Source organism: Gasterosteus aculeatus, chromosome 21, assembly GCF_964276395.1.
Source record: "Gasterosteus aculeatus chromosome 21, fGasAcu3.hap1.1, whole genome shotgun sequence".
NCBI lineage: Eukaryota > Metazoa > Chordata > Actinopteri > Perciformes > Gasterosteidae > Gasterosteus > Gasterosteus aculeatus.
In genome coordinates this window covers 19,067,140-19,082,710 of record NC_135708.1, presented here as the reverse complement: position 1 = coordinate 19,082,710, position 15,571 = coordinate 19,067,140, and the positions used below count along the sequence as shown (strand labels likewise).

Genomic DNA, 15,571 nt, shown 5'->3' with positions numbered 1-15,571 from the left:
ACCTCGCCAGAGATCGTCGTCGGCATGTAAAATTAGTGACGCGATTACACGCCGGAAAACGCAAAGCGTCTGGTAAACAACCCTGTTAAGACGACGGCGCGTCGGCCCCCCGGACACCCGTGATGTGCGTTTCATGTGGGAGCTTTCCACGCAGAAAAGGGACATGAAGCTGGAACGTGTCGTGGTCGGTCACTGCAGAGCGGGGGCGAGCGATGGGTGACGGGGACATCCGAGGCCTCGCGGCACGCATCGTCTACAGACTGCTGGAGTTAGATGCTCGCAGCTGTCGGTTATCGTGGTATCTTTGGACACAGCCATGCGAGCCCCCCCCCCCCATGTTTCATAGTGCTGAACTCAGCAACACTCTAAATAAGAGTGAACTATTCCTTTAGTGACGCGAGAAGATTATCATTCAGATATGGAAGTAAATCTGTGTCATCGGATTTTGAAAGAAAAGGGTGAATTTCTAGCACTGAATATTTATGCATTGAAATCATGTATCTGAATGTTTTTTAACGTTAAAATATTCAACTGCAAATAATTCAACCGCAAAAAAATTCAATGCAAAAAAATTCGAACCGCAACATCCGGGAACCCAAGGAAGAGCAATCGATTCTAGATTCAAGATCGGGAGCGTGCGTCAAGCAAAAGGAGCGAGCGCCCCAATACAACTTCGGCTTGTCGACTATGATGACCGGATTTCAGCCATGTCCGTTAATAACGGGGCTTCGTTGAGTGTTTTAACTTCATGCCATCAGTGTGGTTTGTGTCTGTAAGATTCAGTAATAGACAGCTGATGCTGGGATGCTTCGACGAGCTATTAGGAGGGATTGGCGGAGTTTTGAAACCAGGAACGCGCCTGTAGAGCGCATAGGAGCCGCTGCAGCGTAGTGGGGGGGAGGGGGCGGCAACAGCTTTAGCGGAGCGTGTGCAGACGCATAAGCCCGACAGTACGTGCAGGTTATGCTGTTTACATGCACGATCATTGCATGTCCAACTTCTCTGGGTTCCCGGATGTTGCGGTTCGAATTTTTTTGCATTGAATTTTTGCATTGAATCTTTTGCGGTTGAATTTTTTGCAGTTTAATATTTTAACAGTGAAAAACATTCAGATACATGATTTCAATGCATAAATATTCAGTGCTAGAAATTCAATCACCCTTTTCTTTCAAAATCCGATGACACAGATTTACTTCCATATTCAGAATCACTGCAGCAAACCAGGCTTGGAATGAGAATTCCCTGCAGTGAGTAGGTTGAACAGGACTGTCGCTGATCCCTCGGTAACGTAATGATTCTAACGTTGGACAAGCTTTAGTCTGCGTGGCACCAAGTGTGTGTCTGACTCACAAACTCCAATTGTTAGCTGTAAAAAAACGACTACATAAAGAGGCACATCATGAACAAAGCCAATGACGGGATAATAATGTTGATCTTAAAAAGCATCAAAAGATAATTGAAAAACTCACGAAGAACTTTAAACTGGTGTCATTAAGACGTGCAGTAACGTCATCATCAAGCGCTAATGATGCTGAAAAGATAAATCCCGAGGCGCCGTCCGTTCGGAGAAAGGGAACGAACACTTGTCTGCGCCGCAAGTTTATGCATTAAACCGGGTTAGCACAAAAGGATAAGGCTGACTAGGCGGGTTTTCTGACATCACACCTGCATATCTGTCCCACTTTCCGCTGTTGTCTGCAGCCTGGCTGCTCCTTTTAGATTGGCCCGTCTCTGGAGGCACAAAACCCATTAAGTGAAACTAATACAAACAGGCAGCAAGGTGAGGTTCAGCAGTAGTGAAATTTCAGAAACTATCATGCTTTTGTTCAACTTAAATGACGGCTCAACCAGTGAATCGAGCTGAAAAGATGGTGGATCGCTCTACCGACTCCCTTCATTTCTCTGAGAACTCCTCCCGTTATTATTGGCTGGCAGTGCACAGCAGCGGCCCATCGCTCTTTATCCATTCGTATTAATGTCCCCGAGTGTCCACGCGCTGTTTTGGCCGCGCGGCGTGGACCCGTGTCTGCACGCCTCCCCGGGATGATTTACAAAAGCATTGATTTGGAGGCTCACCGGCTGGAAACGCAATAGAACCGCTGTTTACTCTCGGGCGGCGAGTGTTCATCGTCAAGGGGAGCGGCGTCTCGTCTTTGGGCAACGTAGAGCACAAATCACCTCGGTTTTTTAACTGCCGGGGACGCCTGGACGCATCCAGCTTGCGCCATCTTTCATACACTTCAAATTGGCTCCACCGGTTATGTGAAAACGGGCCCCGCTATACATTTCAATAAAGGCTGCAGATTTGGAAGTGCACTCACACAAGGACGGAGCTCGCAAAAAACAATATGTAAAAGTCACGCCGGCAGAGCGCCGCGCAGTCAGGCTAAAGAGGCCTAAATGACGGCCGTAGTTCAAATGATTATGTGCTGCACACATAGACCGTTTTAAACCCCCCTTTAAAAGGCCGCAATAAAGACGCCTGTGATTTTAAAGTGGTTGTTTAACACGCAGTGACAAAGAGCCTGATTTGACACGTTTAACTCAGTTTGTCTTGTAAAAGAAGGCAGAAAAACCCATAGACCCGTCGTGCATGTATCATTTCAAAACGATAGCAGGATTAAAATGAGGACAGCATTGCATTGTCAAAGCAGGACGAAAACAGCTGCTCAGCCCAGAAGCTCAAACACCTTAAATTGTGCAGCACGAGTGAAAATTGGAGGCTTGGCAGTGTGCTGGATTTCAACTGATCACATTCAAAGCATGTACAAATCTAGTATGCTTTCACCTGAAATCAAGTGAAGTGATTCTAATTAAAAGGATTTGACCCGTAGGTGTCTTCGTTGCACAGCGTGTGTGTGTGTGTGTGCGCAAGAGACACGCATGAGCAACCAGGAGCCAACGTCGGGTCTTCAAGGGCTTACGGCTGAGAGGCTCAGCTTAGGAGGGGGATATAAAAAGGATTTCAAAGACCTAGATATTCCCTGGAACACACTTAGGACGATAATGAAGAAGAGGAGGAATTATGGAATCACCAAACATGGTTCCACGTAACGGTTCTTTTGTGAAGAGCCTTTGTGGTTTAAAAAGGAAATGTCAGGAAATGCAACGTGCAGAAATAACTTTACTGGAAATCACAATAAGTTGGTAAATTACATTATCAAATGACAAATTCCATCATGAAATGCCGTGGCTCACAGGGCTTTATGGGTTGTACTTTTCAGGCTGCTGAATTCCAACTTAAAAATAAACCTAGGAAAACAGTAAACAATTCATTTGAGAGAAAAGGTTCCTGCTCAGTGAACCCGGAGATGCTTGAGGCGTTAAAGTGTGATTACATAAACCCGCCGGTGGATGTCCTGCGCTTGTCTCACCCGTCACCCGCAACGTCGTTCCCTCTCAGGCCCCGCCGGCCGTGCACCGGATCACGAGGAGAATCCAGTGGACTTTGTTGGACTTCGCAGGACAACGAAGTCTCTGAAAACAGCACTCGGCACCAGCAGACGGATGGACTGCTGAATGGCAGCGGACAGCTGGGATTTAAAATCAATGCTGGAAAACCATGAGAATGAACCCGAAACGAGGGGGAGGCCATCGAGGACGAGCAACATCTCAACTACTTAGAGAGCAACATCCTCATGAATAAAAAAAAAAAAAAAAAAGGAGTTTGACGAGTGCATGAAGAGCTTCGTGTTGGTAAAGAACAGCCGGACGGCACCGAGCTCGGAGTCCTCGATCGCTGTGGTGGCCCATCACACCGGGGATTAGCAACCAGGAAGACACAGGTAGCACCGGTCACAGGAGGAGACAGACAGACGGAGACGTTCGACGCTGCCAGACTCGGGGGGGGGGGGGGGGAATGCAATTAAGCTCAGTTTAAAAGAGAGAGATGGTGAGCTGATGGACTCTTTGCCCATAAAGAGGCAGAGATTTGAGTCAAGAGCAACAAAAGACTGGTTTGAGTCCTGCAGGCGATCTTCAACCAGGAGATATATGGTTCAGGTGCAGAGCACATGCATTGCAATTGTGTAATAGTATTTCCGCATTTTATTGTGCACATACAACCTTATGTATCCTCCAGACATATTTCCCTCTTGCATTTATTGTACTGTTTACTTGTATTGCAATTACGTATTCATGACAATTAGAGTGCCCAGCATATCACTACAATGTGCATTTTAATTGCCAAAAACGCTGCGTTTTGAGGACATAATTGTCTTTAACGGCCTCCGAAGCGCACAGGATCAAAATGATTGAGCATACGGACCGACAGGGTGACACATTCTGCAAGACTAAGTAAACGTCTGCTCAGCTGTCAATTCTGACAAGTCATTATGTATCATATTCCTCAAGCCTTCTCAGTATTCCGGCCCCGTGGATTTAAATAACCACGCTGCAGCGGAGCCATTTCAAACCGCTTGGCTTTCTTTGTTTTTTTTTTCAAGAGACAACGTGTTTAAGACTAACTAATCAGGATCGATCCTCCCGCCGCTGTTGTTAACACACACACACACACACACACACACGTGTAAATCCGTGGATAACGCTGCTGCATTTCATTCTCGCTGTCGAGATGTGAGCGCGGTTACCCGGGAGCAGGCATGTCTATTTGTATGCATCTCTCTGGATAGCTGACCAAGGACATTCAACACACGAGTTCGCCCCGAGGACTGTTGCGTGGGTTCAGGATGTACGAGGACAAACAGCGTCTACCGGAGAAGCAGCAGCCTTTTGTTTCCAACCCAAGTCTGATCTTTTTCTTCTCCCCACATACTCTAATGGGGACGGAGTGTTTTATCTGGAGGTGCGGTTTTCTTACTCAATAAGTCCCACTCGGCTAAGACGTCTCCCCTATGAGGCCTAGAAGGTTTAACCCAAAAAAAACAGCAAACAAGACACCGTTCGCTTTGATGGTTTCACCACTTCAGATGCACGTTGTGCGTCGACTCACTACGCTGAAGATAAAACCTCCTCTCAAGCACATCACATGTCCACACAAGTGGCACGGGTGGTAAAATGCGCAGTGACAGGCTGTGACAGCAGCAGATACTTTGGCGGCGGGGTGTTCAGTCAGGTTTGATGAGACCTTGATACGCTTGTGATTTCAGACAGTTGAGCCCGTCTCTCCGACCAGCGGCGGCAGATGGGCCGCCAGGACCCCGGGTGTTTTGCCAAGCCGACCGCTACACCCAAAAGGTCCGGGGGAGGTCTCGGTGACTGACGCAATTACGCTCCCCGAGGTGTCAGTCACCGCAGGAAAAACAGAGCCGTCCGGCTCGGGCATCCCCGGGCCGTCGTAGGACAGGGAGGGGGCCATAGAGGGAGGGGGGCCAGGGGCGCAGCGCAGAAATTGCAGAAATCTGCAACACATTTAGAAAAAAAAAAACGCTTCGCCCGCCGGCGTCGAAAGTGAGTGAGCGAGTCAGTGTGCTGCATTATTCACTTCAAAAGGGGGGGGGGTGGGGTCTCAGATGTGGCTTCCAATGCCACTCTAAACAGTGCACACACACACACACACAAATACAGAGCGATGCACGAGGTATATTTATTTTTTGTCCCCCCTCCCTGGCGTTGCAACCCGACAGCAGCTTTTATGTGCTGGAGAGCAGCAGGACAGAGCGATCAGAGGCCAAGGGCCTCACTGTGCAGCAGGAGTGGCTTTAGTTGGACCGGGGCCCTTCTTTCAGAGTCACACGGATTAGATAAAGATTACCGGTGCTAATGAGCAGGAGAGGCTCCTCGAGCACACGCACTCGAAGGACGATTGAGACGGGCGTCCTTCCGCCATTTCAGAAAGACCAGGAAAAAAAAAAAAAACAGGAGAGCGTAAAAATCAATGATGATTTCCATAGACTCGTGTGAGGGAGTCGGAGGGGCACGCGTGCATTGTAATGGGCCCCGCAGTGTAATGAGAGCAGGGATCAATACTTGGCACATTGGCGCCGGTGTTTGCCCCGCTGTTGGCCAACAAAGCCGCGGTAATTAAGAAGTCCACTCTCCATCCAAATAGCACTCAGCTCGGCTCCTCCAAGTAACCGTTTAGCACTTCTGCTCTCTGAATAACTGGCTGCCATCGTGGTAATTTGTATTCTGATGTAAGCCGCAGAAACAAACGAGTTTAAAAAAAACAACAAATTAATCCACATAGTGATGGGATAAACAATTGAACCTCGGGGTATTTCTCATTATTTGAAGGGACACAAGTTCTATAACTTCCACTGACAATTTATCATCAATTTATATTTGGGCAGCAGCAGTTAATACACATTCATTGCAAAGGATCATCAATTAAGTTGTTGTTGTCTTTTCGTAACAAATTAAACTTTTGCGTTTTCATAATTAAACTATAATTGGAAGAATTGGGGGGGATTTTCTGGGCTCCGCAGCTGCAGAGATTAGCAAAAGTTGCAAATGGATCTGAGACTGCGGGGGAGCTAATTGGGGTTTAGCGAGTGCAGGCAGCACAGCGCGGCTGTCAGGGGCCCACGATGATCACACACGCCGGCTGTGACCGAGACAAGACGCAGGGAGTCTCGCTCCGACCTGATCCAAGAGCAAATAAGGGACGCCTGAAAGCTGCCAAAATCCTGGATGTCTGAAAAAGATCCAAAATACAACTTTGAAATATTAACCAGGAAATTCTTCCATGAATGGAGGATCAATCTCAACGCAAAGAAGAGAAGGCACAAAGGACGAAGACGGCGGCCCGAGAAGGTGTTCAAAGACAAAGCGACCCTTCCTGCAGGTGCGCGTGGTGAAGGACCACACTGCCCTCTGGTGGCCAAACACAAGTGCGTCCATCGGCTTTCTTCATATAACACATATGGACTAAATATGACCTGGAATACTTCACGTGACCTTCATAAACAGTTCTGTTACATCTCCTAATTTCACTCATCGAGGGAACTTAAACACAAAACATACAAAAGAGAAAATAATTTCAACTTAACGTCAACTAATCATTCTTATCATCGATTCATTTGCAGAGAAGAATTAATGTTTTAATCGTTTTGTCTAGAAAATGTCAGACGGGGAGGTGACATCTTCAAATGTACAAAAATAAGAAGAAAAAAAAGGGTTTCAGTTTACCGTGTAAGAACATGGAGAAACAGAAGCTGATAAGAGACAATATACTTTTTGAAATGTTGGTTTTAAAAATGATGAGTGGTTATCACAGCAGTGACAGATTCATTTTCGAAATGTCATTAATATATTTATTTTGCTTTGAGCTTTTAGTCTTTGCAGCTCGACCGATAATGTGACAATATCACAAAACCGGAAACGCTTTGAAAAGGTGCATCGTTTGAAGGACGAGCTGCATTGCTGCGCGCGCCTCAGGGACGCTGCTGCACTGCATGGCGGTCTTTAGAGGCTGCGATCAGTCTCTTGGATTCTCCCCCCGAGGCTTGAAAGAAAAGCTGCTGATCTGTGATGGGGGGGGCGGGACAACAAAAACACGGGCGGCGTCACACTTCACCGGATCATCTTTTTGCATTGAAACACAGAGCTGCTCTCTGCACCAACGAGCATCGCTCGCTGCGGGACGGACAGGGACGCGGCAGAAGACACGGGACGTGGACGCAGGGAGGACTGATTTGTGGCGAGCGGCTTCTTTGGAGTCGCTCTTTCAGTGTCTCGGGGTCACTCGTTCAAAACGAGACACAGCGAAAACCGCGGGGAAAACAGCCGTATACGTGGAATTCTCAAGGATCCCTAAATAATCCCCGGACACAGCACACCTGCCCCCCCCATCCCCCTCCCCTCAGGTGTTTACAAACCTGTCAAAACTTGTCACAAGCTGACGGCCGTGACCGCGTGGGGCTCATCCTGCAGGACGCACGCAGACCCAATCAGAGTGTCATTAATCCACGTCTCTGCGGCCGACTGTCAACACCACTGGAAATAGACACTCCGCAGAGGAGGGGGGGGGGGGACACCGTGGAATTAGATGAAAAACTCTGCTTTGCTTCATTTGTGCTTGATGTGACTGAGTTATGTCCGTCACGGAGGGCGGGACGTCGTCCGTGAGCATCGCTACGTGATGGACGGCGACGTTTTTCAACCGTCAAGCTCACAGTTTGGTTCCAGTTTGCAACTAATACTTGGCTGCACGATCCTTTAAACTAATTCAACCAGCTCGACGTTAGCTGAGGCTGCACTGACACTCGCACGTGGAATTCAAGCAGAAACACCATCACCATCATGACCACGTTTAGTGGCAGAATTATATTTTGTGTGTGGTTACATATTATGTTAGAATAATATCTGGATTAGGAATTAAACACACCCATAATCGTAATGAAAGGATGTCCGTCATTTCGTTCAATAGATTTCTTCTATATTTCCTCCCAAATAAAGCTTTTTTTTCTCCTGTCAGGTTCAGGTAGGAAAGCTATAACACGATGATGTAAGGTGTGTTATGATAAGAGTGTTTAGCTTTTAGATGATGACGTTCTACGTTCACATGAAGACGCTTTGGACCGAAGCGTTGCGGTATTAAGTATAGGGTTACTATTGGTATGGATGAATGGTCAGGTGAGTGAGGGATCTCAGGTGGAAAGGCCATAAAATGCCTGCAGGCAGAGAGAAACGTGGGAGGAGCTACGTTGGAATGTGCAGCCAATCACATGCGGCTTTAAAAGGATGAAAAAGGATTCAGTGCACCAGAGGAGAGACGTGCAGAATCAACAGAGATCAACACTTTCAGGTCGGATTCAAGTGTATTCTGTAGTAAGATTCCTCTTCGTAGCTTCACTTTGGAACTGTGTTTGTTTCTGTTCTGATAATTAAATCTTTTTGGGGATTTTTGAACTCAAGCCAGTTGATATCGTTTTCACCCTCCGCTCGGGACGGAGTGTTCGTTCCCCTGCAAACTGGTCCCTCACTTGACACAGCTGAAACAATGTGTTGCTTCTCTGACCAAATTTCCATTTTTTTTTACGCCTTTTAAAAGGTCAGCGGAGCTGTAACGTTTCCACTTATTAGCCCAAAAGCCCTTTGTGATGAAACCACCGTGTGCACGGTGCTTTCATTGTGTGACCCGCCACCACCTGCATCATCGCGCAGAGAGAAACAAACAGTCAGTGTCAATTAAGCTGAGAGTGAACCATCAGATGCAGCGGTGTGTGTGTGTGTAAAGTCACACCCACACGCACCGAGACTCATTTAGCACATCTAGCCCCCTCCGATCAATACACATCACATCCAAATATTAGTTTGCACAAAAATCCATGTTAGTAAACATGGGGAAATCTGCTGCGGACGTACCGTGTGTCACAGCTGCTGGAGATGAAGAAGTTCTCACACTTCATCATCTCACTGATGGTGCACGTTGACAGAGACAGATGTGTTGGGACACACACACACACACACACACACACACAGGTTTCACTGGAACGACTCCATCGTGCATCCTCACTGTCTCCCCCGTTGACTATACACAACCACCTAGCAGCCTAATGACTCAGTGCCCTTATATTGGATCTCTGCGTAAAGCAGATGATGTTTGAGCAGGAAAAGACATCAAGGTGCCAAAGAACTGGATGATGTTACCCGAGAGCTCCAAACGTGGCTGTTAACCGCACAGCGACACCTTTCGCCCGAAAAATGCCCCCCCCCCCCCCAGGACAGATTCCCTCACGTCTCCAAAGCGCAAAACCCGCAGACAAACCGCGAACATCCGCGCGGTTCTCCCGCGGCGTCAAAGGACGCGCGAGCCGCGCACGTTATTCCACAGAGTTCCGTGGAGAAGGTTCTCCTACCTTTCCACCTTTGGAGCATCTGCGGTACGCGTTGGTGGCTCCTGCCGTTTGGTTCATGACGGAAACTTGAACAACTAAAAAAGAAGGAGGGGGGGGGGGGGGGGGGGGGGAGCGGATGAAGTCTCGCAGGTGTCCTTCTGTCCAAGTCGGAGTGACATTGAAGAGGACGAGCCCCCCGTGTTGGACTCACCTTGTGCGCTCGAATCACCCGCGAGTTCGAGTCTTGCTCGATCTGTTGCGCGCGTTCTCCGGAGAACGTGTCCAACGTGTCCAAAGTCCAGAGGACTCAACGAGACTTCCTGGTCGACGTCTCGCGTCTCGTGCCGCTGCTGATTGGTCACGAGGACAAACAAACATCCGACGACAAACTTTGATTCTCCGCTGATAAAAGTGACGCTTGCAGCGCACTTACCGCACGTTACATTTACCGCTTGGTGAAAACCGACCTGCTCTCACACGGACGGATTCGTGCGCGTGCGAGGGTGCGCGCTCAGCAATTGCGCATGCGCATCGCATGTGACAGCCACGGGGCTGAAGGAGCCCGTCGATCATCCACCGCGATGGAAATGTGCTGCAGGTGCGTTTGATAAAAACAAAAGAAAGCGCTGCAATGTCCCTATAAATACTGATCCCTGCCATTCTTTGTAAAGTGGCTCATAATACCAGCACTCAAATTCATATAGAAGGACCGACACCGACTATTGCAAGTGACAAATTGTTTGTGACAATTACAATCATTATCTCCACCTGAGGAGGATCGTTTGTTTCGTTTCATTTACAGCGTAATAAAGGAATGTTAGGAGGGCAAGCCTCCATTGGAGTGTGACAATTATAATGCTGGGGGGGGGATCCGGGCTGCGACAAAGTTGCTGTCACTCAATTTCGGAAAGGAATGCTCAAATGCATTCACGGTACGGTAAGTAGTGTGGAGGAAAAACTAATGGCGTCTTGGGAGGATTCTCCATCATTCTCTCAAGAAATATTCCCTGGTTTGGTGCGTTGATGGACACGACTTAATGTGTTATTTTCACATTCGTCACCCACCTGTCAATTACGTCAAAACAATATACGTCCAACGCATTCACGAATAATGAAAGACTGATGCTGCTGTATGTATTTATATAACCTCATGCAACTCAGAATTAATTATACTGGCAATTCTTCAAACAAGCAATATCAATCAATGACTTGAGTCCAGTTGTTGCCATTGGATGGATGTTTTTCAATAAGGTTTACCAATATCACTGCACCCCCGTTGCTTTTTATCTGAATTGAAACGTGATTTATCAAATTACCCACGAACACCTGGGGGCAGGTAATGTTCTGGGAGATGTGTTGGTTTCTGCTTCTCTGTCTAAAAACAAAGCGGCGAAAAGTTTTAACCAGCAAACTGGTTCGATTTGGATGCAATTCTAATCTGCGCGTTCGACACTAAACTAAACGCGTTGGTGCCACAATTTTCACTGCTGTCATCGGATGAGTCACTGTACAGAAACATGATGCCGCCCTGTGAGTGGAAACGTAAAATACAGTTTTATCAAGTTTGCCACATATCTTATTTTCTGTAATAAACCAAAGTTTGAAAAGAATCAGTGGGATCAAATGTCACTAATGAAAATTGCAAGAAAAAAAAATACTTAGCAATAATCCAGAGGAAGAAAATAACATGAGTGTGTTTGGAGGGAGACAGTTGTCATATGTTAAAAATAATAATATATAGAAAACCTACCATGTGTGGAGGGAACCAGTGATAATTTGTTCTCACTAAGAAAAATAGAAATACAGAAACTTGTGTTTGCCACATAACTTATTTTTCTGCATGAATACGAGTGTGTTCTTATCCGAGGCATTTAAGACACTTTAAAGTCAAAGAACACTATGGGGTTGATTGATAGTGAAAATGGAATCAGTGTAGGTAAATTGCCCCACTTATGAAATCTCTGGTGCTCTTGCAGAATTAATAGGTTGCAAACCGTAATCTTCAGGCAGAAGGAGAGAAGGAACGATTTCAGAACTCGATTAAAACGCCTTTAATAGACAGCTTAAATGGCCAGTTAGCATTCTTTAGGGTTTAAAAGTACCTCGTGTCGTGTTGGAATCATTTTGAGCATCACGTCAATCGCCATTCAGAGAAGAAGTTTCATTTAAAAGTGAAGCTTTAAAGGAGTTTTCAGACCGGGCCTGAAGGGAAATATTAAACGGTGGAAACGTTTGAGGGTTGAAATTGTTTAAATGCAGCGATAAAACTACAATTGTCACAAAATTGTAGGAGTGTACTTCACCAATGACCAATTCGACAGGGTTCAACGTGTGGAAATCAAAAAGTGCAGAATACATCACTTCAGTCTGACTTCATCGAAACGGTTCCTTCCGTGACCGATGCGGCTTTCGGCTTCATCGTCTACAGATTTATTCACCGCTCGTCAAGAGTTCACTGCAGCATCTTCAGACTGAGAGACATTTTGAAGACGCCTCCGACTCGCTCTCCCCAGCGGAGGGAGGCCGCTGCAGTTCCCACTTCTCAAACAGCTCGGATGAGTCTGAGTCGACGAGGGAAAACAAGCTCACCTTTACGAATAAACGACGCGCTTTCTACTGGAGCTGCAGTTCGAGGCGATGCAGCGTCACCCAGACGTGTCCTCCAGCAACCCAAAAAGCTCCTCAGAAGTAAGTGAAGTTTGAAATATCAAGAGGTAAAACATCATCCTCCTCCAGAGCCTCATCTCCACAGATCGTCTCCTTTTGATAACCGTGGGTCCTCTGACGCTGAGGCCACTTTAAATAATTGAGCCTTCTGCTACGTTTTAAAGGCCTCAGCAGAATGTCCACAGGAAAAAGGGTTCCACATTGTTACAGACCCCACCGGCACGGACGCCTTTGGTTTCCAGTTGAACTGGAGAGTAAACCAGTTCATGCTCCTTCTAATGCTCTATGTATTATAACCAGAGGTTTAAACTGACATGTGATGGTGAGTGGCTTTTGATTGGCCGATGACAATCATACATGATCACTTTAGCTAATAAAACCAAACGATGAGGTGATTCTCTGAACGTTTTAAAGAGCATTTCAGCTTTAGAGCAAAAGTTTCACGATAATAATTTCATGCACGGTAAATAGATATTTGTTTCATTGACAGAGTGCGACAGAGATCACGAATCACCTGTTTGTAATTGGAGATTAAACATTAATATTCGAGAGGAAAATGCGATCTTGGCTTAAAAAAGGTTATTGATTTATGTTAAACTGTAGTTCATCCTCAACAAAACACATATAAACAAGTTAAATCCTTTTTGTTTTCAAGTAAAGAAGACCAAAGATACAAATTGATGTGTGTAATAGAGTTCAGACTAGATTAGTTCCCAATTTCAGCAATTTAGGCAGATAATTAGTGAGGAAATGAAAGACAGCGAGTGATTGTCAACAATCCTCTAAAATACTAAAATACATTACGTGTAACTTTGTGTTCTGTATTGTAGAACACGGATTGTTATGAGCGTATACACCTCGTAAACAAGAACAACAGATTAAAACTGTAATGTGAGCTCGCTGTTCATGTTCATTTCAAGCTCATCGAGTCTGTGAAACCGTATGACGGATGAATCCAGAAGAAGAAAATGGTTTTTGACGAAGAAATCCAACAAATTTACCGAATGTATATCCATAACCATTAGAGATATAAACTTCGGCAGCGCCCTAAACGTATTTGTGAATCTACGTATTTGCCCCTCTTTCGGAACACATGGAGCTGAGCCGCGTAATTCTACCGTGATCTCGGATAAAGTTCAAATCAGTAGCACATTCACATGTTTTTTCAAACGGGGGAGTGCCAACACAATCCCGTCTCTGTGGTTCTATTATGAATCCACATGAATACTGGACTGAAGAAGAGGAGGACGCCTGTTGCAGCATGTGACCACAGACCACAGAAGCTCATGAGAGGGAAGTCGTTAGCGGGAATGCTAACAACTGTATCTCATTTCCGACTGCGGCTCGGTGCAGAACCCCCCCCCCCCTCCCAATATGGTGAGAGGCATCGTTTGCTTCTCCACTTCATATCACACTGATATCAGTGGCATCAATCTGCACACTGCATTCAGATCAGTGGGCCTTTCCAATACCATCGATGGATACATCTGAACACACACACACACACACATCAGTGATGACCACCTTCACACTTGAGTGACGTCAGGACGGGGGGCTCCCGTCTCTATCTGACTACTGGATTTGCATACAGTATTACAAACATACATTCGTACTTGATACTGATAATAATAACGGTTAGATTGTGTTTTTTCACTGAGGGTGTTACTGGATGTTTGAGAGTGTTTTATGATGTTGCTTTTTTTTTTAAAGTGGCTTCAAATCAATCTTTTCAGAGTTACATTTGTATCTTATTTTATTTGGTAACCTAATTTGGTCTATAGTCATTTACATTTTTTAAACACAGAATTGCATTTGATTGAGTTCAAAAAGGTGAATCTGAATGAAACTTCACTGACTGATTCATCAATTTATTCATTAATATTTTATCTAAATTCTCCCCTGTTGCTTTTCTTGCGAATAAATGCTGTGAAGATGATTTCCACTTAGTATTTGCAAGAAAGCAGCATCCCCCAACCTATAATTCTTTGATAGACCCTCGTTGTCTCTTAAACCTCTCGCTCCAAGTTGTAACAGACAATTAATGTTCACCTTTAAATGTGGCTCTGGTTAGGTGCATCAGATATTAAAAAGTAGTTGATGTTACCATGCAGAAAGCTCCCCCGATAGTCGTTATCTCATCGGTCGTCAATGGCAACTGCCGTGCGACATCGGTTTGAAATTCCCAGAATTGATTCTAGTCACAGAGACGACGCATCGCTTTGCAATTTAAGATTAAATCAAGACGGGGAGGAAAGCTCTGAGATACAGCGTATTGATTGACTTGAGAGGAAAATGGATGAAAGCCTCAGACACGGAGATGAAATAATTCTAATTCAGTTGGAAGAGGCGCCTAAGATTTCCCACTGCAGACTCCTACGGTTCCACGCGTAACTTTTATTGGTGGAAAATGGCTGTTTCTCACGTTGCAACTGTTAGCTTTATAATATTTACAAACAATAAAGGCAATTTAACCTGAATGATGATTTGTTATAACGTGAGGTGAATAAATGAGTTGAGATGTTTCCATCAGTTGCCTGTTCTTGGTTTCATTGTGTCATCGTCCGTGTGCTATCGAGCATGAATGCTGACGCGTGTGGCATTTACCAAGAAATAATCCAATTCCCCTTTGCCTCATTTGCATAGGTTTCTTTTTGAGGTCACGTACATGTATTTACCGACACACTACTGCTTTAATGAAAGCCTCACAAGCACAATGCACTTGGCATCAGTGGGAGTTGTGTGATAAGTAATTAGGCCAAGTGTGATATCACGTGCATTCATTCATACCATGTGTGTAGTGGGAATATTTGATCTTCGAACGTGATGTTTTGAATCCATTTGGATAAAAGTCACAAAAAGCAAACAGTACATTCTTCTGTGCTCTGCAGCGGGAACCTTGTTGAGGTGTCAAAGGACAAACGGAGATGCTCACGTGGGGACTTGATGCAGAAGCAGCGCTAATGTCTTCGTGGGCTCGTCTTTAACAAAATACTGATAGCGGCTGAGCTGTCGGGCCTCCTCCTCCTCCTCGGCTTCATCAGTCACTTTGCCAGCTGGCAAGAGGAAGAAAGGAGAGGAAACAACAAGACGAGTGAGATTCTTCCAGGCCCACGACACGGATCATTACTGCCTTGGGTTTGCAAAGTCCCTCTTTAGTTATTGTG

The 15,571-nt window shown here is 45.8% G+C and overlaps 1 protein-coding gene across 1 annotated transcript in view; it reads right to left on the bottom strand.

Moving 5' to 3' along the window:
* dpp6a (dipeptidyl-peptidase 6a) overlaps nt 1-10,261 on the bottom strand; it is a 125,425-nt gene extending 115,164 nt beyond the window's left edge. Inside the window, exons 1-2 of the mRNA XM_040167123.2 lie at nt 9,952-10,261; nt 9,762-9,835 (exon numbers count right to left, since the gene is read on the bottom strand). Of these exons, the coding sequence (XP_040023057.1) occupies nt 9,762-9,818 (57 nt within the window). The 5' untranslated portion in view covers nt 9,819-9,835; nt 9,952-10,261. The remainder of the gene's footprint in view (nt 1-9,761; nt 9,836-9,951) is intronic.
* Between the last annotated feature and the right edge of the window lie 5,310 nt (nt 10,262-15,571).